The sequence below is a fragment of the Drosophila elegans genome, unplaced genomic scaffold (genome assembly GCF_018152505.1).
Source record: "Drosophila elegans isolate 14027-0461.03 unplaced genomic scaffold, ASM1815250v1 contig_814, whole genome shotgun sequence".
NCBI classification, from domain to species: Eukaryota; Metazoa; Arthropoda; class Insecta; order Diptera; family Drosophilidae; genus Drosophila; species Drosophila elegans.
This window is the reverse complement of record NW_024546167.1, coordinates 9,152,352-9,175,800: the sequence shown is the minus strand read 5'-3', so window position 1 is coordinate 9,175,800 and position 23,449 is coordinate 9,152,352. Positions and strand designations below refer to the sequence as shown.

Genomic DNA, 23,449 nt, shown 5'->3' with positions numbered 1-23,449 from the left:
CGTGTATGTTTTCTAAAATACGGCTTATTCGCTTTCAGAAAAATGGAGGACATGTATCGGGTTTGCGTGTGGAACCACGATAACATGGTCAACGTATTCTAAGGGACGCAAGAATTTGGAGCCCCTATTTCGGATACTCCCGAACATTTAATTCTAAGGACAAACACATATTTTTATTCAAAATCGGATTTGATTTATTGTTCAATAACGCTTTATACTAACTAGATTTCAATACTCGTATTTCGCTTTAAAATTCAACAAAATTAAAATCGTGAGAGAGCTTGCTTAACAATACACAACGTAATCGTAAATAATGCAATGAATTAAGAATAAGTTAGCACATTGAGAAGTTTAGCTAAAATTAAACAAAGGTGATGGATGAGTTGCTCTTTAAGCTAGACAAAAGTAACTGTAACAAAATTTACGAGATGTTATTTAAGTTAGAAATAAACTATAAGCTAAGGCACCGAATTGGTAGCAATCGCAATGGGCCAGGTGGTGGGTCCCTTCAGAACAATGTCCTCCAGAGCATTCTTGATCTTGATAAAGCGCCGCTTGAACTCCAAACCGCAACCCTTAGACAGCCGGAAGTCGACGAGGATCTTGCCATCCATCTCGATGATGTGCGCTTTGAAAACCAGTCGCAGCTTATTCCGATCGACAGTGGAAACGGTGACTACTCCATCCTCACCGACTTTGCACGTATAGCCACCCAGTCTTTCGATGGTGCCCACCAATCTCTTGATGGTGTCGTCCCATCGCGTGGTTACAAAGAATCGAGTCATCCTCCGCACCAAACGCTGGAAATAATTCTGGGAGGTGTTCTGCGTTTGATTCATTTGCGTGGCAAGCAGAAGATCATCCAGCAAAGCAGGTTGCGAGAAGGAGTAACTGAGTCGTGCCTCCTGGGCCAAAGCCTGCCGATCGCCATTATCATCTTTGAATCGCCCGCTGCGCAGTCTTACAGCAAATTCATCATCGCTGCGCATCGTAGGCATGGGCTGGGAGCAATAGTTGCGGGATATGGAATCTTCCAGGCCACTGCTCAAATGGGCACTCGACTGCAGGCGCTGTCTCTTTGCCTTCGGTGAGCAGATCTCCAGGGCAGCCGCCGAGTCCACCAGGTCATAGGAACGTTCTGTGGTAATAAAGAATTTTAGAATATTAGTAGGAATATATTAATATTATATTCGTTATTTTTAAAATATTTAAAAAGGCATTCCGACGCGTTTTTAGAAAATTAAAATGTTTTCTTATATAATATTAACAAGTCAAACAAATCATAAAAGCTGTACAAAAATAAAAACACAAAACTCAAAATAACAAACTAAGCATAATGCAAAAACCATTTGGTTTTTGGTAATAAAGCTCTATGGAACTTAGACACACCATACAGCTAAAATCACCAAAGAGCAAATAATATGCAAACAAAAGAAGAACTCATAGGTAAAATATAATAAAAATACAAATTTGAAAGAAATACATCTCACTTATTTTGGATGATTGATCTGCAAAAGCCAATGCTTTGGTAATCTAGCTTTATGAAGTAGTTTAAATCTATCATACAGCTAAAGCGCCAAAGCAACGGTCAAGCAGCCACATTCTTTAAACACTTTTTAACATGTTGGTTGTGATGAAACTATATTTATCACTTTACCTGTAGACATTGCTTCACTGGCAGCACAGGCACAGAGCGACTCCCAAAATGTCAAAAGCATTGAGAGTCACTAAGTACCTGAGCAATCAAGTGGGCTTAAAATCAAATGCACGCTTATAAATATACTGATATCCAAGTGCACTTCTTTTTGTTTAAATTCTTACCATTGTCTGCAAACTGCATGTTGCACCATTTGTGATCCAGCGTTTTCTCCAGTGTCAAACGCGTACCAGGACTAGTCGCCAAAAGTTTACGGAGCAGTGAAATGGCCAAAGTGTCGAGTTTGCTCCAAGGAGTCTGCAATTGCCAGTGATCGTTATCCTTCCAGTTAATAAACTCTACGCAATTGGCGGACGGCTGATCCCAGGGCAGTTCTGAAAAATACCAATGTGACATTAATTAAATGAATTCAGAAATAAATATAGGATAGTAAAACACATGAATAAATTGACTTGGCAAGCGAGTGAAACTTAAAGTCATTCCAGTTTTTGTGGCTGTTGTTTTTTGTTTTTTTTTTTTTGTTGCTGGTGCGTTGTTAAGCAATTTAAGCTGGAGCTTTGGTATAAAAGCTTTAGATGATATACAATGTGCGTGAAACAATCTACAGCTAGAATACCAAAGAAACAGCAAAAATGATAAATAGTGCGAGAGGAAAAACGTGAGCATAGAACCGAAAAGAAATGGGCGAATACATATGTATGCATATAATGAATGTGACTGATTTCCGTTAGATGCGAGGCTGTATTGATGGCAATGCTCTGGGGGTATTTTCCTTTAATGGTTTTTCACTGTTTTCTGTTCAACAAAAATCACGCAAAATAACACAAAATAAATTAGCGAAAAACAGTGCATTAATTGGAGCGCACATACATATAAAGCGATGTTTTGCTTGCTCGGAAAATGCACATACCTCCTGCCAGCATGGTGACCAGAATAACGCCACATGACCAAATATCCGCCGGCTGGGCGTGATAAGCCTTCTGGAGCACCTCCGGGGCCACGTACGGCAAGGTGCCGCAGCGCTTGTCCAGCAGTCGCTCCTTGCCCTTGCACCTGTTCCATGGCAATGATAAAATGACATCCAAATGGCAGCGGACGAGAATTGGGGGAGAAAAGAAAACATAGAGAGCGGAGAATTAAGTTCGTGATTCAGTTCAAAATTACACAGAAAGAAATCAATGTTTTCTTAGCTTAATAAGTGACTTTATGACTCAAGACGTGATGATTTAATAATGTTTCGGATGTTTAAGCTCCTTATATAAACAAGTAAATTAATCTGAGTAAGTAAATATTTATAAATTGGAAATTTGATTCACATCCCCATCTGCCTTTTTCTTTGTGTAAATTGATCCCCATCATATTTTTTTTAACAAAAATCGCTGTTTAAAAGAGAGATTGCGAAGTGTAAACAAATAAGGCTTACTACGCGGAATCGATGACTTAAGTAAAGTGCGGAGAATAAATAAAGAACTAAATAAATAATTGCAGTTAAATATTTCAAACTCTAGAGAGTTTAGAATGCAGGCTAACGATTTAAATGAGTTTTTGCTTAGTTGTAAACTAAAACCTCCATGGGCATGTTTAGTTTTTACCGCCAGCGTTTTTAATTAACTATTCTGCTTGTTGGTCAGTTAGTTTTGCGTTGGAAAACTTTTGTGTGCCGGTTAGCCAGCGGTAATGGATTTTATACGTTTTCACGCAGTTTATGTTTAAATTCAAATATTTGTCAAGGTTTGAATTTAATCAAGGGGAATTTTGAAATGCTAATGTGGATACAACAAAAAGTTTTGAAAACAAAATCGTAACTTTTAACGATTCTAAATGCATAATGTTTTTGTCTACAGTTTTTAACGGGAAGCTTTAAATTTATGATCACAGTTTAAACTTTTTCTTTGATTCATATTTTTTTCTTATTGCAATTTTATTAATATATAGTGTTGTACCTAATACCTGAACATGGTGGCCATGCCAAAGTCGGATATTTTCACATTGTCGTGCTCGTCCAGCAGTAGGTTTTCCGGCTTAAGATCCCGATGGGCAATCCCACGCTGATGCAGATAATTCAGTCCGGACAGAAGCTGAGTGAAATATCTCTGGGCTTCATGCTGCGGCATTCCCACATCGGGTTCTGAAAAAAATAAACAATTAAATGAATATATTTCGTTTAAAAATGTAAAAAAATTGCAAATAAATAAAAGGAAAACATTCTGCGGGAATTTAATTACAATTTGACACTTTTTGCAATGCAATACAGATTTGTTGAATATGTGCCTGAATACATATTCGTATTTCTTTATGGATACTTCCCTACAGAACAGAACTCACAGAAAATGGGAATAATATGCAGCGAAGCAAAACCACCCAGGGCAGGTCAGTTTTGGCAGATGGAAAAACAAATGGAATGCATCCTGCTGTGCGTGTGTGTAAGGGATTTATGGGCTTAGCCGGTCGCAGGTGCTACCATGGAACAACAAAAGTAACCGAATGAGACAGCCGCAATGCAATCAACAGTTTTATAAAATTTTAATCAAAGCCCGGACGCCAGCAATGTCAAAATGTTTGTTTAGTTGTCATGTTTACCTGTTGGTTTTCTAGTCAATCTATACGAGAGAAAGTATAGTTTCTAGTTTTCCTTCTTGGGATTGCACTACAATATTTTTAACCCTCTGCGAGTCCGAATTCTATTGATTAAGACTTAAAGTTTATAATTTTCTAGAAAAAAGTTTTATTAAAATGATTGTTAGATGAAAATATTTGTTATTTATGTGTTTAAATTGATTAAATTTTTGTTTTTTTTTTTTGATTTTTGATTTTTGTCTGTTGATTTAAAATGGGTTATGGCCTTTACAAATTTAAAATTTTTTGCATATTGCCAGCCACTTTGGTGGCACTCTAAAGAGGATTGAAATAATCAGACGAAAGATGCAGACGGAAGGAAAAACAAACTCACAGCAAAAGAGAGGAGCTTATCATCTAGGGGTAGCCAATATATAGACAGATTGTTTTTCCACCGCCTTTCACCTGATTGACTGCCAAAGGCAGCTGCATCCTGCAACCGAGATCAAACGTCATCATCACATTTCCCCCTTCCATCCGCCAAATATCGATTTTATCTTTCACCCTTTCTTGACTCTTCCATTTTGGTCGGGGCAGGTTAAAAGTCGAAGCAAAAGGGCAAAATTATGTTTTGAAATTGTGCATTGAGTTGATGCAATTATCCATTGTGATAAAATAAAATCGATAGTTTTTGGGTGGAAAACTAAAGACAAAAAGGCGATTATGGTGAGAATAAAGCTGGTAAATCAATATAAGTATATTAGCAAGAACAGTAGTGAAAATGCAAATCTTTTAATAAGCCAAACCAATTTAATAAACGAAGAGTTGCAATCTGCCTTAAAGTGGAAAAGACTTAAGCGTCCTTAAAAACAATTTTCTTAAGAATTCTCTTGCAATTCGCACCAAAGTTAATTGATTTTTTTGGACAAAATTAACAGTAAACGAGTAAAAACTTCTAAGTAAGCAAGTTTGTCTTACAAATTTTGCACATGTTCTCTCCCTTCCATTTCTTCTCTTTTTCCCTTTTTTTTGTATTTAGTTCTTGTGTTGTCACTCTCAATTTGTAATTCTTTATATTTGATTGTGGAGGAGATAAAGTTGGGCAGGTGTGCCACGCCCACATCTATTAAACCAGCCCCCATCTGTCGGTGCTCATTCCGTGTGCCACACATTGTTTGCCATTCATTTATCATGTGGCATGTTGTTGGTTGGCGCCATTTGCACAACTCTTTTGCCATGGTTAAAATGAAATGGAACGAGTGCATCATACACTGTGCAAAATCGATCTAAAATCAGGAAATACAATATGGGACTAGCAAAGTATTTTAAACAGATTGAATTTTGCTTTAACAAATTAATGAGGAACGAAAGCAGTAAAATTTCCAAGTTATAGTGTTCTTGAAAAAAACCAGCTACTATTTTCTTCCTGTTTCTGTATGGAATACATTAACTTTTTAATATAAAACGAATTATTGACTTTAAGCTTAAGAACCGCGAATATGTAGCACTGCATAAATCAAGCCGAGAAAATAAGATGGAAGCAAAAAAAATTGCTGCATGTCAGTAACATTTTAGCATAATTAATTGCATTGCATTGCACAAAGTGGGAGAAAAGTATTGGCAACCAGCAAGAGGAAAATAATGCACGACAGTGGAAATGAGGGAAATTACTCGAAAATCTCGTTTGTAATTGAAGCATAATTTATATCAAACCCCCTCCCAGTTTGAGCGAATGCCCAAATCGGTTGGGAATCTATAAGCCCCCCGATTTCTGGACTCTCCTTTTCATCCCACGATTGGACGTATAAGCTTAATGAATGCATTTCTGTGCAAACAGACAATTAAACTCACACACACGTTCGCCGTCGAGGACATCTGGTTGCGTGTGTGCATCTCCATTATGTTTCATTTGCATATTGAACCTATTTATGGCAAGCCATTCATTGCACTCCGCTCTCTCCCAAAGAGCTACTCTTTCCCAAGCTATTTTCTATCCTGGTCGGAAAAAAGGATGTTTTGTTGCCCAACCAACAGGCGCTCGACCACTAAAATCTAGAGAAGAGATGGAAGTGTGTTATCTGATGATGATGCCATTAAGTGAGTGATAGTATGAAAAGGCGATTTTCAATATTAAACTCCCCCCCAAGCAAGTTTTTTAGCTTTCATTACAATATACTGATTAAAAAAACATTACCAATTTTTTTTTACAAATATCACTATATTAATTTTGAAATTTGTAAAGTTAATCTCAATAGTAAAGTGAATAAATAAATAAATTTAAGCCATCAAATATATCTATGGTAAAATATTACAAAGACTTCCTTTAATTTCGCAATACAATTACGGCCATCACTCAGGCTTAGTCACATCTCTAGATGTCATTAAATATGGCTTAGCAACCGGGGTCTAAATATGGCTGCCACATTGATTATTACACCAGCTCCACATGCAACATCCCCTGCTGAGAGGATGGAGCAAAATGATGATGATGATAATGATGATGATGGTGATTGGGAATAGGCGAAATCAGGGAGAGGACCCCGATGAGGTGGCAATCAATGCAAGGACGCCACTTCCATTAGGGGCAATCTCTCTCCGTTTCCATGCTCGCTCTTCTGCTGACCTTTTGCCAAGCTGTTAATATTTATGAAAATGCCACGAACTTGGCACCTACTGTCCCCCGGTTTTCCCCTTTTCCATTTCCCCGCCTGTGCATTTGGCAAATTGTCATTGCAACAGAGACAGAATGCTGGCGTAATCAAGATCCGTATCTTGTCAGTCTTCTGATTTGTCCCTCCCGCTGCTGCTGCAGAAATATGTGTGCGTTCCATTTCGCTTCACTGGATGGCACTACGAACTTCAAGTTGCACCCACAAAATGTACAATAAAACCATCACAACCGCTGTCAGTCGGTTTGTTTGCCCGTCTGTCTGTGCTCGCGTCGCATATTGGCATATTTGCCCCGTCTGGCCGACGTCTATATGACTATGTGGCATCTGCTCCTAACCACCGGCTCCTCATACTTTGTTTCCGACTCGGCTGAATTTCGTATGTGGGATGCCAGCGCACATAAAAGAATAATAATGAACCGTAAGCAAAGGCAATCTTAGCATATCGAAATGGGAATAAAATATATGTGTTTACAAAAATATTCACTCAACTAGCACATGCTACATTTCTTTAGATTATACAAAACTCTGAAGGTCTTTGCTGGTTATTTGATGGCTAATATATTTAAAAAATTTCAGCATTCGTTTAAGCGAACATTCAAATATTTTTCAAGGCACTTGTCTTGGCCGGCACCACTTCTTATTATCCGATTGTTATTCATCTCCAAGTCTAAGCTTTTCATTTCTTTTCGTTTGATTAATTTTTACCTTTCAAAGCCCCCATTTACTAGCCAGATTTTAGTCGTAATCTCAACTATTCTTTCAACGCACGCTTTGAGGGATAATTTTATTTATTGGATTGTCGTGGTCGTAATGTGCAAGTTTTATCCCAGATTCCGGCTTATGGCTAGTTGAGTGGCTAACAAACTTTAAGTAGCTGCTCAAAGAGGCTTTTTCTTTGATAAATAGCTCAGCTGGTGGTGGTTGGAATGCAATTGAGGTTGGTGAAAACTCTTTGTGATAAGTTAAAGCTTATTTCAGTTGACCGCTATCAGTTAATGTATCTAAATTTATTTAACAGGAAATGCTATTTTTATATTTATTATTTACTTTTACCCTTAAGTAACGGTAAAAGTTAGCAAAAGAAATTTGCAGAGTTATTCGTTGCAATATAAATAAATAGTTAATTTTCAAGAACCGCAAGTTGGTATATAAAAATATTTTATACCTCAGTAACGTAATACTTAAGTAATACATCTTATAATGATTTAAATAAATTGGCTCCAATCTCCAGATGTAAAAAACTAAAAACCAGCAATATTCAAACTCACCAATTCGATCGAACAGCTCTCCGCCGGCGGCGTATTCCAGGAATATGTACTCAACGGTGCCTTGCGAGCGCTTGCCGAAAAATCGCAAGATGTGCGTATCCTGGAGCATCTTCTGTATGCAAACCTCTTTGCGCACCGAGATTGCCGCATCCGGATGCTTCTTCAGGTCCACCATTTTCATGGCCACAGCCTCGCCAGTCTGCCGGTTGATTAACAACTTCACCCTGCATTAAGATATCGAATATTGTCGGGGGATTAGTAAGGGATATACCGAGACTACAGGACGGACTGCAGATGCAGTTGCAACACTGATGTCTGTGTATCGACTGCTCTCCGTCCGGTGCATTGAGTGCGACGTATGCCGTCTGAATAGTCCTGTGTTCCTCGAATTCCCCGGACCCGGATACCGGGGACATGCGCACTGAGGAGCCTCCATAATAAGGGAACGCAGGGGGTGCTCTCGGGATGAATGTGTACAGCGAATACGCCGGAAAAGTGCGTTTTAGTTACTATTTCATTTTTTTTTTGCTCTTTTGCTCTGCAGCATTTCCGGTTTATTGACTTCAACACATATAGACGAATAACAAAGCTCATAGACTTGCAAATTTAGATTTAAAAAAAATATTCCAACTACCTGAACTTGAGACGTTATTTGTAAAGTGTTTATATAATAAACTTTGTGCAATGCCAATCAAACCAAACTTTAAACTAATCCGTGTAAGTTAAGCGTATTATTGCATACTTTAAGATTAACTTGGAAATGATTTTAATTCATACAAATCCTTTACGATATTCGTCCGGAAAAGTTAAGTTGTTTTTCTTAACACTTTGAAATATTTTTTCTATAGTAATTTTTTGGTTCTGTTTTTAGAATATGCTTTATACGTTTTCAGAAGTTAATGGTTAATTTTAATTATTTTGCATTATTAAAAAAGTTTTGGTTAGATTACCATAAACGTTAACCTGCAGTTCCAAATTAATTTGAATTTTAGATATTTTATTAAGATTGGTATTACTCTCTAACAACTATGATTAAATAACTTATATATTTGTGGTCTGTGATTAAAAATGAACGTTGTGGCACTCACTCGCCGTAGGCACCTTCGCCCAGAGTTTGGGCCAAAGTCCATCCCTCAACGAACTCCCTCGTGGCTGCAGGACCTGTTCCCGCTTCCGTTGCCGCCATGATGTCCTGTTTTTCTCTCTCACAACGCTAATGGTTATGCCTCAGTTTCTGTTCTGCTGTGTTGGCTAGTGTTGATAGTTTAATATCCGGTTAGCCGTATCCTGAATCCTTGTTGTTGTCTTGCCGCCATGTGCGTGGCGTTGTCCTTGTCATCTGCCGCCAAATTGTCGCTTAGATTTTGCCACTTCGTGCATATCTGGAAAAATAAAAATAAATTTGATTATTTATTATACTAATAAATTTATTATTATACTAAATAACAAACAAAAATAGAAAAGCATGCAAATTTTCTAGTTTGCGTTTCTTGATTCCACAACGTTCCGCGATGTCATTCACAGTTACTCGAAAATACACATACTTATGCCAAATGAAAAGCACATGGGGATGCTGAATTTAAAGTTTTTTTGTGGTATAGAGAAGCGAGAGAAAAGACGAGCGGCAATCGTCAACTACTTTTAAAGGCCTCTTCGCAGTGACGCCGTTAATATTTCATCCTTTGGCATGGTCATGGTTCGTTCGTTCGCCTTTTCGGTTGTGCGTCCTTTCGGCTCATCATTCGCGAGTCTTTCATTCTGCGCAGCCGCCTTGCACCTTTTGCGGTAAAAAAAAAAAAACAAACACGAATAAAGCAATAGTGGCGAAGGACATGAGTGGAGCGAAGAACCGGGAAGAGTACTTGTTTTAGAGTAGAAAAGGAAGCACAGTGGTTAAACAAAGGCTAATAATACCAAAATTGTCACAAATATTGTATAAGACAATATACATATGTATGTATCTAATTAAGTTTGTTTAACAAACAAGTTAACAATCTGCCTAAGCTAATAGCATTTGTTTTGTTTGTTAATTATACCTGAAATTACTATTTTCTTTTACCTTTTTATACATTGAAATTTAATAGATAAATATGGGAGTTTATTAATTGACGAACTAAGGCTAGGTTCAAATGTAAAAGAAAAACAAAAATTTATAAAAAAATCGAAATAGTCCCATGCATGAATTTCTCCCTTTCTCTACCCACTTTTTTTAGTTGCTAGATTTTGCGTAGGCATGTATGTATGTATGTACCCCATGCTTGCAATCACAGTGTGTGGGTGGATATGTGATTTGAGTGGGGAATCTGTGGAAGGGAAGATAAAAGAGAGTATAGAGCAGCATCCTTCCACGTCTCAATAATCTTTCTCCTTTTCCCCTGAATTTTGCGTATTTATACTCTTTCTCTCCCTCTAAGAAAAGCTCTCCAGAACCCCTCACAAGCTCCACCTCTTGCTACAATATGACGTAGACGTTACGCTTGACTAGCCCTAATTTAATGACCGCCGCTGTTACTCTCTGAGCTTGCGCTTTAAAGAGTGAAACAGAGATAGAGAGAAATCGTAAAGAGGATGCTGTTGCTTTTTCTTGTTCAACAGGCCACTATAAACATTTTTACGCGTCTGTATTTGTACATTCAACAGAGTGGAATTTTTTCCTTTGTATTCGTATTTATGTGTTTCTGAGGGTTTCCTTTTATCATAGGCTATTTTTAGGTGTCCACCGTTCGAACATCTCCTAGTTGTACTTTTTCCCCCTTAAAAGTGTTTAAATAATTGAAAAAATTTAAGAAAAGTCGATTTTGCATTCGCAATGAGCTTCGATTGTCATGCAAATTGAATAGCGGGATTAAGATAAGATAGGGGATGGGATAACTACGGTTAGCATTTGTTGTTTACGGAAACCCAACGGGATCCTTTTTTACACGGGAAATAATGCATAAAAACGAAAATAAAACCACTCAATTTTTTTTGTTTTTTGTTTGTAGAGAATTTGTAAATATATAACATTAAGTTGAAAATATCATTAAATTTATAATTTTAAAGTTTCATATTTTTTTAATTATGTTGTGGGATAATCATTTCAATATATTTTTTTTCTCAGCTTTAAAACTACACTTTCACCTGCCCTTTAAATTTTAGTCAATTCGCTTGGGAAAATATGAAATTCACACAAATTATTCACACAACGGAACCCTTTTCGCCTTGTGACAGAATAAAAGATAAAGGTAGGTGGGTGAGGACTGGGGATATAAGGGATAACATGTGTTACAGTGCTTAAACTAAAAGCGGTAAAAAATAGGTGGAGGGGGTTGAAAAGGGGCGTGTCAAAGCACATGTTGACAGCCCAAGGATAAAGCCTCAAAAGTGATGGGCAGACTAAAGGGAAGAAGAGAGGAAATGTAGGGAAATGGAGGACAGATGATACCGGATGAGTAATGAAACTCCACTAAAAACTTTGACAAGTTTTCACAAAACTTTTCACAGCAGCATCAGAAAAAAGTAAAGTTAGAGATATCAAAGTATATAGGGAAGAGGACTGAGAAAACGAGCCCAAATTAGTTTTAATAGCTTCCCTAAGTTAAAGGTAGTTTGCTAAAAATATCTAGGAAATAACTTAAGAAACAAAGGAAGATGTTTTTTTTGTTATTATTTTGAAACGCCTACCATAACATTTTTTCTTTGGTAAGTATTAACGCTACACGAAATGTCAAAAATTAGTTTAAAGATTAAGGAATTTCTAAAAAACAAGGATAAATGTCTAAAATGTTTCTGAAATTATTAAATACAGTAAAGGATTTTTAAGACATACCCATCTTAGGGTAAAAAAAACATCCGCAAAGGTTGAACCAAACAATAAATTTAAAAAATTTCACCTGCTAGAAAATGCTTTATAAATGATATGAACTTGTTCAACAAAGAACCAAACATTTGTCTTGCCTTTCATCGAGTTTTAAAAAGACCCTTTTTATCAGATATATAAATGACTAAACGAAACCTCCACTAATGTTTCCCTTTTTTAACCAGAGCAGTCCGATCAGATAAACCTCCTGTCCTAAGAACAGTTTTGATTAGCTTTATGTAATGAAATCTAGGAAAACTTCTATGACTAGACCATTTTGGAAAAATTAAGTTCATAGGAGCAGGAAAAACCGAAAGGGGTGACAGCCACAGACGGCTGGAAAGGATCCTAAACACCGTATCCTAAACAAACAAATTTCAGAGTCAAAATCAAATAAAATTAGGGAGTCAAACGAAACGCACACACTGCAGACTGAATGGCGAAGGGGTTAAAAAGTGATGAGTGGGTGAAAAAGGACAAAGGGTGGAGATTGGAGCGTGTCTATTTTGCCACACGAACACCATCTCACATTTAGTTACACTACACCATTTCATAGCTTGGTGGCAAAGGCTAGAAAGCGAGTTAAAAAAGCAAACTAAAAAGAGGAAAATTGTGTAAAAAGCTAGTTTCAAGACTACACTGTGATTTAAACGATGTTATGCATTCATAAAAACACTTTTCTTTATTATGTCAATATGATGAATCATGGACATAAAACATGCGGAAAACAACATTCTAAACTCTTTCGGCTATTTTCGTACTTTTATTTCAAACAACTTTTCTCACAAATTCATATATAGATTAAGCTTCAATCCTATTATAAATCTAGTATAAATTAGGTGTTTTAAAAAATATTGATTGCAATCGAAACTTTAAAATCAGTGTTTGCATATCTAATTATTTTATAATCTGAAAAAAAACTTTAATTGTACCACTCTAGAATTCTATGGTAGGTTTTAAGTAAGAAGGAATGAGTGTTCAATTTAGAAAATTAAACTTAGAAAACTCATTTATTCTAAAATTAAAAAAAAGAACGTTTTCCCTCACTGCATTTCTGGACAAGTGACTTTCCTGAAAGTGAGGGAGGGGACGAACTAAAACTAGTCGCCGACTGAGTGGGCAAAGGAGCAGTCTGAAAACCAGCAACGAGAAAAATTAATGACATTGTGGGTAAGTCACATCCAGTCTGCATCATGGGGTATGGAACTCAAGCCCGGCAAAAGAGTAAGACACAAAATCAACGGCCCAAGTCCAGACCATGGTCAGCCAGCTGGCTTTATTGGCTGATGCCAGAAAACCCTGTAATGACGTTGGTTAATGGTTAGCCCAAGCCATTAGCAGCGATTTCTAACAGGGGATTTGGTTTCTTGCTCTCAGAAATACCAGAGGTTTAGAAGAGTAAAGTCTGTGGATTGGCGGAAATGTATTGCAGTTAACTATTTATGAATGTTTTTTTATGATTCGACAGCTAGTTGAGCGGCATGAGTCCGTCGTCTTTGTGTTATATAAATGTATTTAAGTTGGCAATCCAAGTCTTAATTAGAAATCGGTCAGTGGTTAGCCTTTTTCATCATATAATAAATTCGTAAATTAACTAAATATCACATAACATTTAAAACCTTTAACTATAATATCTAAAATTTAATCTAATAAAAATCCATTTTTGGTATTTTCAATTTAAATTTTTGATGTTCAAGAGAGTAACTTCTTACAATGTTTCTGAAGCTAAACATCCTACATTTTTAATTTTCTAACTTAATTATCAATTTTAATTTAAAATAAATGGCTTGTCAGTCTTACTAGACGGGCACACTCTAATCATCATTATGAAGCATTATGATCTGTCTCGTTCGCGATGAATGATATAGCTCACTAATTGCAACAGAGGATGCCCTGCTTTATTGATCGCTTGGGGATTATGCAGATGCCACAGGAGGCCGACTTTTTTTATGTTTTGCATTTTATCTACCGGTTACAGCCGCTCGAAAGACCACGGACCTCAGAGACTGGGGACCAGACTGGAAGACTTGAAGACCTGAAGACTCGAAGGCTCTTGGCAACAGCGGGGTAAATATATAACTTCGTTACCAGGACAGAGAGCCGCTGAGGTGTCTGTGTGTGCGTTCGTATCTGTGCGCGGCCGATAAGGCTAAGCAAATACGAGTTTTGTAAAGTATTTCAATTTGAACATTCGCTTTTTTTCCCATCTTATTTTATGCGCCCTGTACATGAAGCACAAGCTGCAGGAGAAGAAGAAGGAGGCTGCGAGCAGGAAAGCCAGAAATGAAAAAAGATATTGCATGGCCATAAAAAAGCCACACAGATACACACTCATACATCGGTACAGTGAGAGAAAAAGACGGGCTTAACAGGCTGGCAGACAGACGGACAAGTGGCCAGACCAGCGCTGCAAGTTTTTTCTTGCGTTTCTTATTTTTATATGTTTTTTGTTTGTTGCTTTTCTCCTTGCTCCGCTGGTAACCTCGAGTTTTTCCACATTATTTCGCGGGCGTTGCAAAAAAAAATTGAGGGAAAAGACGCACAGTCAAAGAGTGGTTGAAAAACTAATAATTAAATGCCGCATGTGCAATTTGTTATGGTTTTACTACTTCAGACCAAGTTAAAGTAGTACTTATTTGTACTAGTTTGATGTACTTCTTTTTATATCTGAGCTAAAGTTTGATTTAATGAATAGTTATGTATAGAAAAAATATAAGACAGAATTAGAACCCTAGTTGCTAGTTTAGACAGTTAATCAAAAGTTCATTCAAGATAACTTTATTTAAAATTGTGCTGCTTAACTAAAATTTTGGGCATTTAGTCATTGTATATATTTTTTTTTGTATAAACTTTTGTATGGAAGATATAATTAATAGCAGACTATTATTTACGTAATTTTTAAAATTATAATGATTGAATTTTTGGGTTTAAAGAGTTCAATGACATTATGATTTAATTTCAACCTTTTAGATAAGTTATTGCTTTTAAACTCGTGTATGAAAGTAAACTTAGAGCTCGGGCATATTTTATTTTTTTTACATTTTGGGCACATCAACAAAACATTATTAATCTTTGTTTTGTTTCTAATTTTTCTTTTACTTTAGGAAGTAAACAAATAAGTTTAGTTTCTTACGTTTCTGTGGTTCTCCTTATATTTGTCGATTAAGAGCGAAAGAGCGCGCCATATTTGCGAAGCTGTTTTTTGACGGCTTCTTATTCTTAAGGTTCATCATCTTGTTCTTCCTTAGAGAGATTTAGGAACTACCCCGAAACCGAAAACCGAGAAACCGAAAAGGAACCGAACCGTTTTGTCCTTTTTTTAGGATTTTGTCGAGAAAGTCACCACTGAAAAATATCTGCCGTCTCTTTTCTTTGTCGTGAATGGATGCGGCACAAACACGCATACAGACGTATCCGGTATCCTGTGAGCCGCGTTTTGTCTGTATCCCAATTTTAATGAAACAGCCTCGTGGTCCTTGCACTCCTCCTTCAAATGCTCTCTTTGCCCCGCTCGCCATTGTCGTGATTTTGGAGTCGATTGAAAAGCGTCTACTACTGTAGTAGTAGTTGTACTACTATTAGTTTACTATATCTAAGCAGTGTTGTTTTTTATTTAGTTCTCTTGCTTTATCCTGTCCCAGGCGCTTCGTCCTGTCTGAGAGTTGAAATCAAACTGCCGTTGCTTTCAACAGAAAGCCTCGACAGAGTCTCGAAACTTCAAGAGAGCGCAGGAAAGACCGGACCTGGAGAGGGAGAAAGAGCTTACGCTTGCGCGCGCCAAAACAAAAGGAGGAATGGGGATGGTATGACTGGGAATGGCATGCCAGTGGTGGTGGGACTAAGCTCCTCTCGCTTTTCCTCTTATTTGCAGCATCGGGCAAGTTCAACTTGCTCTCTCTCGCTCAAGTTCAGCAATGCACAGTGAGGCATAGGTAATTTGCTCAAAAATACCTAAATTTAATCTCCTTTTACAAATATTTTAGTTTATTATAAATAGAAAACACTATAAAAATAAATTTTTTTAATTATAATGCTTTATTTATGATATTTAATCTAATCTTTTCAAATGATATCTTTTCATTTATCAATGTTATACGCCTTTTAAAAGTCTACATTATATGTACATATGTAAGATGTTGTGGTTTTTCTTTGGGATTACCCCACTGTGCGATGACAATTCTGCCAGCCGCAGCAGAGGTTGAAAGCCGGCAACCGGCGTGGGCTAGGGCTGTTGCTTCTTTTGTCTATCTTTCTCTCTTTTACTACTGCTCAGTGCATTTGTAAAAATTGTTTATACAATCAAAAATAAAAATAAACAAAATTGTGTTAAGTTTAAGGTATACAGTTTTAAACAAAATTTTTGTTGTTTAAACTGAAAGCCTTTTCCGAGCAAAAATGGGTGTATAGGAGCAAATTATAGTGGTAAACGATACTTCATTGTGCACTGCTCACCTTTCTTCAGATGACGAAGCGTCAGAAACTCGTGTGCGTAGGAATTCGAGTGAACCTCAATTTTAAATACTCTGCGAAACGCAGCGAAAACTAACGTTTTGATGGTATTTATAACATGAAACATCAAATGACATCAAACTGATTTTAAGTTTGTATGTACATATATTGATTTTTCTGTGATGATACTGATATTACCTATGTATAATAATACTTCCTATTGCAAATATACATACCTACATACTACGAGTTCTGTGAATTTTAAGGTTTGGAATTTGTACATCATATTTTTTTATGAATAGGGGAACAATTTGGGTCCACCCTGAAAAGAAAAGCTTGTACATATTTATTTTAATAGCTTGCGCCATTTGTCGAACTGCTTCTTTATTTTTGATTTTGCCTTTCGCTCATCGAATAAGACCGCGACTTCAGACTCGTTTACATATAGACGACATATGTATGTATATGTTTATGTAGCCTGTCTGCCCCTCTCCCCAATTCCATCCCTCCCCTTTCCCTTCCCCTTTTTGGCTGTCTCCTTGAAGCTGACTACATTAATATTTATTTATGTATGTATGTATGTCCCTGTGTGTATGTATTTATGTACAACTGCGTAACAACAATAATAGCAGCCGACCTATGCATAAAACACAACAACTACAGCATCCATTTCATCACTAATAACAACAAAAACTTCTGCTTGACAACCCCGCAAAATAAAGAAAGGGAATAAAATAAAGAAAATCGTGAAAGAAGTAAAATAAGTAAAAGGAAACAAAAGACGCCAAACTTTCGGTTGTATGTGTGCGTTCACACTCTCAGGCGAGAAGAGAAGCTGCGAGCAAAAATTGGAGAAACAAAGGAGACAGATAAAACACTCCCACCGCCCAAATACAGTCAAACTTCGCCAAATGAAATTTTTTGTTAAACAAAAAAAATACAACCTAATGTTTTGATCCTCACAAACTACAAATTTTAGAGTTGACATAATGTTTAGGTACATTATGTTCTTTAAAACTATAAAAAAAATTTTAGTCCCAATTATAGTCGTGTTCTCCAAAAAATTAAAACAATATTGAAAATTATTGTAGTAGGAGCCGAGCCGGTTCCCCGAGCTCTTGTCATATAGGGATTTTATATTTCCAAAGTTTGAATTCTTTAAGTGAGATTGTTAGTACCCCCTCCTTACTTACTATATTGCTCTTTCCCCAACTGCCCTTCAATTTATTACGTGCTGCGAAAAAATGTTCAATGTTATTCCATAGTCTTTAGAAGAGATTATTAGGCTTAATTGATTGGTGCGTCGGTTTTTGCTGAATTATTAATAGTTCCCACCACAAGAACAATAACATTGAGTGGACGGGGGTTTATTGCCTAAGGAATTATTTTGCTCACTTCATTTTCAATACGTTTGCGAAACATTCAGTTTGTCTACTAATTGAATTAGGAAAATTTAATGGAAATTAAGTACATGTCACGGGGTTTTAACAGATCTAAAGATCCCCTGAAATAAGTTATTTAAATCATATGTTTAAACAATTTTTAATGACAGTAACTTTTTACAAATGCTTGGAACGCTCTTTCTCCTTTTTGGAAAAAATTTTTATTTTATAATTTAATTTATGAAGAAAGATAATCGGCTGTGCACAGGTATTTGTCAGCTATAATAACACGTATATCTATGAATGTAGCTGGAAGACTGCAAATGGGGCAGTTTTGGCTGGTCCTCAAGTGATTGTAGATGCACGTCTCTCCGAAAAGGTGACCGCATTTCAAAGAAGCTCTGCGATGAACGCCTTCATTCCCATAGTTGCAACGGCAAATGGAGCACTTGTTTAATTCTGATATCTTATCCAGTATTTCCATTAGCTTGCGTTTTACTGTGTCGACGCTGGTCCTTATGGTCGAATCCTGTATAGCCAACTTCTGACGCAGCTCCTCGGTTTTGCTCATCTCCTCATGCACTAGCTTATGCAGGCCGTCTCGATGGACTCTGGCGTGGATAAGATTTTCCATTAGTCTAGTCCGTGTTTTTTCCCTCTGGAGCTCCCTGATAAGATCCTTCTTCAGCATCTTTGACATCGCCTTCCTATCCATACCGATTTTGATAAAAATGTCTCTCAGTTTTGGGCGACAAGTTTTCTTTAGAAACACACAAAAAGTTTTAGGAGATGCCAGTAACTGACATTTTTGACAGCATTCATTTGCTTAGTATGCTAAGCAAAGCGCCTGAGCACATTTTAAATCATTCTATCGGGCAACAGCTTTCAAAACATTGTAGGAAAAATTTTTACATTATTTTTTTAAACATTACTTTGTGTCTGCAATGGAGTATAAAACAAAGAGGCAACTTATCAGGGAGCTCTTGAAGGAGAGGCAACGGAGTGCACAAAATGTCAAACAGCTGGCAGACCTGGTGCAGAGCAACAATGATTTGGATATCAGTCAACTTCAAGAAGAGAGCGATGCGCTTCTAAGTCAATTGCAACTGGAGTTAAAAAAAAACGAAGATTTTCGCCAAAGGGTTGAGGAGCAGGACTTATCCATGCAAACAATAATAGACTGTCAGATGATAGATTTGAACAAAAAGCTGGATGATATTTCCGAGGAAAACCTCTGCTGCATATGTTTCAATAATTGGGAGGCGGCCGGCAACCATAGGCTGGTTTCGCTTAAATGTGGCCACCTTTTCGGAGAGAATTGCATTTTTACGTTTTTAGAGGATAACTATTTCTGTCCAAGCTGCAGGCAAACTGCTTATATAATGGATATACGTTATGTTTTAGGAACAACCCTGTAAGCAAGACTGACTTCCCCACACCAACTGGATTATCGCGGCGAAGTAAATTTCAATATTATCATCAAACATTTTTATTATAATATGTTCCTGTTTTTACCGATTTTTGCCCACTATATTATCAATAAAAATATCATATATACAAGAGTTTATTGAAAAAATATCAAAAACTATTATAACTTAATATACGCCCAATTAAAATAAATAAATCGGCAAATGGAATTTTTTGTTAAACAAAGTAATTAAAACCTAATGGTTTGATCCTTAATATGTAATAGATCCATTTTTTAAGGAATTTTATAATTTTTATCAGAAGAGTAAAATAAACCCAATCTATTTATAATACGGAAAAATTTAAGAGTTGACATAATGTACCTAAAATTCTTTGAAACTATAAAAAAATTTTTTTAGTCCCAATTAAAGTCGTGTTATCCAAAAAATAAAACAATATTGAAAATTAGTACGAGCCGAGCCGGTTCCCCAAGATCTTTGCCATTTAGGGATTTTATATTTCCAAAGTTTGAATTCTTTAAGTGAGACTGGTTGTACCCCCTCCTTACTTACTATATCGCTATTTCCCCAACTCCCCTTCAATTTATTACGTGCTGCGAAAAAATTTTCAATATTATTCCATAGTCTTTGAAAGAGATTATTAAACTTAATTAATGGGCGCGTCGGTTTTTGCCGAATTATTAATAGGTCCCACCACAAGAACAATAACATTGAGTGGACGGGGGTTTATTGGCTAAGGAATTATTTTGCTCATGTCATTTTCAATACGTTTGCGAAACATTCAGTTCGTCTACTAATTGAATTTGGAAAATTGAATGGAAATTAGGTACATGTCATGGGGGTTTAACAGATCTAAAGATCCCCTGAAATAAGTTATTTAAATCATAATGTTTGACCAATTTTTAATGACAGTAATTTTTACAAAATTCTTGGAAAGTTCTTTCTCCTTTATGGAAACTATTTTTATTTTATAATTTAATTTATGAAGAAAGATAATCGGCTGTGCACAGGTATTTGTCAGCTATAATAACACGGATATGTATGTATGTAGCTGGAAGACTGCAAATGGGGCAGTTTTGGCTGGTCCTCAAGTGATTGTAGATGCACGTCTCTCCGAAAAGGTGACCGCATTTCAAAGAAGCTCTGCGATGAACGCCTTCATTCCCATAGTTGCAACGGCAAATAGAGCACTTGTTTAATTCTGATATCTTATCCAGTATTTCCGTTAGCTTGCGTTTTTCTGTGTCGACGCTGGTCCTTATGGTCGTATCCTGTATAGCCAACTTTTGACGCAGCTCCTCGGTTTTGCTCATCTCCTCATGCACTTGCTTACGCAGGTCGTCTCGATGGACTCTGGCGTGGATAAGATTTTCCATTAGTCTAGTCCGTGTTTTTTCCTTCTGGAGCTCCCTGATAAGATCCTTCTTCAGCATCTTTGACATCGCCTTCCTATCCATACCGATTTTGATAAAAATGTCTCTCAGTTTTGGGCGAAAAGTTTTCTTTAGAAACACACAAAAAGTTTTAGGTGCCAGTAACTGACATTTTTGACAGCATCCATAGTATGCAAAGCAAAGCGCCTGAGCACATTTTAAATCATTCTATCGGGCAACAGCTTTCAAAACACTTGTAGGAAAAATTTTTACATTATTTTAAACATTCTTTGTGTCTACAATGGAGTATAAAACAAAGAGGCAACTTATCAGGGAGCTCTTGGAGGAGAGGCAACGGAGTGCACGAAATGTCAAACAGCTGGAAGACCTGGTGCAGAGCAACAATGATTTGGATATCAGTCAACTTCAAGAAGAGAGCGATGCGCTTCTAAGTCAGTCTTTCTGGATGTAGCTTCAAATATATTTTTTAATAAACCAGTGGTCGGATTTTTGTATACTATTTAGAGAAAGCAATCTCTTTTGAATACTAGGTTATTTATTAGGATTGTATAAGGAAAGTATGAAGAACCCTTTTAGCTGAGTTTCCTCGCAACCGAAATGGCTTCAAACATATTGTTGTTGTTGTTTCAATACAATATTTCTTGAAGTTTCATGTGTTCAAATAAATACATAAATTATCCTAATATATAAGTACAGCGGAAAGTTTCTTGGTATCTGTAGAAAAAAATATATTATGTTGTACATATATAGTTTTGTTATCTGGTAGGAACTACTTTTCAGCTGTTTATTTAAATTCGTTTCCGATTCTAGCTGATTAAAGTTCATAAAGACCGCCCAATGTAAAATCTCAGATCCTAGAGTTTAAAAAAACCCTTTCGATTCTTGAGTTATTTAATTCAGGCAACTAAAAGGAACTGTTTTTTAATGCTCTTTGGTTTATAGATCCGTTTTGATGTCGAAGTCTCTCGTTCCTTCTTTTCTCTTTGCTTTTTTTGAAGCTTGTTGGGATCGCCTTCTTGGCCAAGGCTTCCTCGGCCTGATCGAAACTCTCCTCCAGCGTTTGATATGGTATTTCCAGGTACTTCTTCTCCCGATTTGACTCCTTGAGCTTTGCACTTCCCGAGCTACTGCTCAAGTGGGAGTTGGCCGAGCCGTACAGACTAATAAAGCTGCCGGTACTTTCGGCTGTGTGAAAGGAGTCATTGATGGAGTCGTCGGGACTGGGATTCTTCGGCCGAGGCGTTTTTCGTGGCTTGAAGAATTCGGGGTCTGTGATAAGGGGAAAGCGTTGGCGGCCGTTCCGTATGACATGTATGGGTTCTTGCGTAGGACTGATTTCGGGCAGGACAGGCATTGAGTCCTCCGCCATGGACATCATGCCAAAGTGCCGCATCATGGCCACGGCCTCCAGTTCAGCAGTGCTGGTGTCGTCCCAGTCGGCCATGGTGGCGTGTTCGCCCAGCGGCTTTGTACCCGCAATTTTTTGTATTTTCTCCATCATTTGCAGGCAGTTACGAATTTCTCGGCCCTTGCCGTCTGAATTACCGATCAGTTTTTCCAGCTCGGAATTTCGCTTTTCCCGGGCCGACAGGTATTCGTAGGTGCTCTTGGGACGCGGGCAAAACTCTTGCTTCTTCTTCGCCTCGTAGGCCAGCTGGCCGTGGATGTGATCAAAATCCGGATCCATGCTCACCAGGTCGTCCTCGAAACGCGAATTAGGAACCCAGGCCATGATCGTGCTTGTTCTTGAAGCGAAATTTAATTTTTAGTCTGTTTTGTGCTAACTCAGCCCTAACCTCAAACTTACCTTAAAACTCTCTAACCTTAATACACAAACAAATTAACAGTAAAACTCCCGGAAAACTTAAATATTTCGTGTAATTTTTTTAAAGCCAATTTAAATGTGACCATACGCTATAGAAGAAAAAAACCGCGTTAGTCTCCATTTGGGGCAGCTCGTGCTGTGGTGGATTTGGGCCCACCGGTGTGGTGAATAATATTGCGCCAAAAAGTCAAACAAAAGAAAAAAATGAAAAAAGGGGAACGGGACGACTGTCAGCAAGTCATTAAATAAACAAAGGGTTAAGCCCTTGCTGATCCAGATCTATTAACCCAACTATTAGACACCAGTATCTCAACTCACCAGCGGCGTCTTTTCCGGCAGCACGATTTGCTTTTGTGGCTACGTCTACATAAATTCAAAGCTCGCGTTTTCACTTAATAACTTATCCGGCTCACTGTGACTTAGAAAACTTGTAGATAGCGCACATGCCTTTATTTGCAGCCAGGAAGTAATTAAAATGCAAAAAAATCTGCAAACGCTGCTAAAATTTACTTTGGATCAGAGACAGTGTGGCCGCGCTTATAACGACAAAATATACCAGCCGGTCCATAATAAATACTATTCTATTCAGAGACGGCTTCAATAATACCATTATAATATACTGTTAATTAAAAAAAAAATTCTTTTCTTTTTTCATACGAAAGATATGTTTAACATTCGCTTAACTCACTAGCATATAGACATAATTTATGTTGGAAAGTCTTTCTACTTTGTTTGTCTTGCTCAATTTTTGATGCGAATATTTTGTTGTTCTGCTTTTGTTTGCTAAGCGCGGTGAATTCAAAAACTACATACGATTTATTTAATGAATTTCATTTCAGAACAAGGAATCCGAAATTAGATTGATTCAATGATGTTGAGCAGTTTGGCACGGAACTCATATTCTACCAGAAATATGGAAAAAAAAAACATTTCTAACTATGGCCAATTCTTTTTTATTTAAATAAACCAATTTTTTTGCTA

At 37.1% G+C, this 23,449-nt stretch overlaps 4 protein-coding genes across 5 annotated transcripts; 1 reads left to right on the top strand and 3 right to left on the bottom strand.

Annotated features, from left to right (window-relative positions):
* Positions 1-170: 170 nt before the first annotated feature.
* LOC108150490 (serine/threonine-protein kinase grp) lies at positions 171-23,013 on the bottom strand. Of its 2 annotated transcripts, none has more exons than XM_017278698.1 (7): positions 22,787-23,013; positions 9,242-9,535; positions 8,154-8,377; positions 3,608-3,785; positions 2,568-2,710; positions 1,822-2,031; positions 171-1,138 (listed from the first exon to the last, which is right to left on the bottom strand). In XM_017278698.1, exons 2-7 carry the CDS (start codon positions 9,337-9,339, stop codon positions 459-461), a joined length of 1,533 nt encoding a protein of 510 aa, XP_017134187.1. In that variant the 5' UTR covers positions 9,340-9,535; positions 22,787-23,013; the 3' UTR covers positions 171-458. The 2 variants fall into 2 exon arrangements, with proteins under 2 accessions (XP_017134187.1, XP_017134188.1); XM_017278699.2 differs by lacking the exon at positions 22,787-23,013 and adding an exon at positions 15,125-15,655.
* On the top strand, positions 18,440-19,380 carry LOC121467841 (E3 ubiquitin-protein ligase rnf8-B). The gene has a single exon (XM_041710259.1). The coding sequence runs from the start codon at positions 18,767-18,769 to the stop codon at positions 19,238-19,240; it is 474 nt and encodes a 157-aa protein (XP_041566193.1). The 5' UTR covers positions 18,440-18,766; the 3' UTR covers positions 19,241-19,380.
* On the bottom strand, positions 20,230-20,706 carry LOC121467885 (E3 ubiquitin-protein ligase RFWD3). Its single transcript, XM_041710556.1, has one exon. The coding sequence runs from the start codon at positions 20,704-20,706 to the stop codon at positions 20,230-20,232; it is 477 nt and encodes a 158-aa protein (XP_041566490.1).
* On the bottom strand, positions 21,161-22,746 carry LOC108150491. The gene is made up of 2 exons (XM_017278700.2): positions 22,451-22,746; positions 21,161-22,388 (listed from the first exon to the last, which is right to left on the bottom strand). The coding sequence occupies exon 2, from the start codon at positions 22,373-22,375 to the stop codon at positions 21,548-21,550; it is 828 nt and encodes a 275-aa protein (XP_017134189.1). The 5' UTR covers positions 22,376-22,388; positions 22,451-22,746; the 3' UTR covers positions 21,161-21,547.
* Positions 23,014-23,449: the final 436 nt, after the last annotated feature.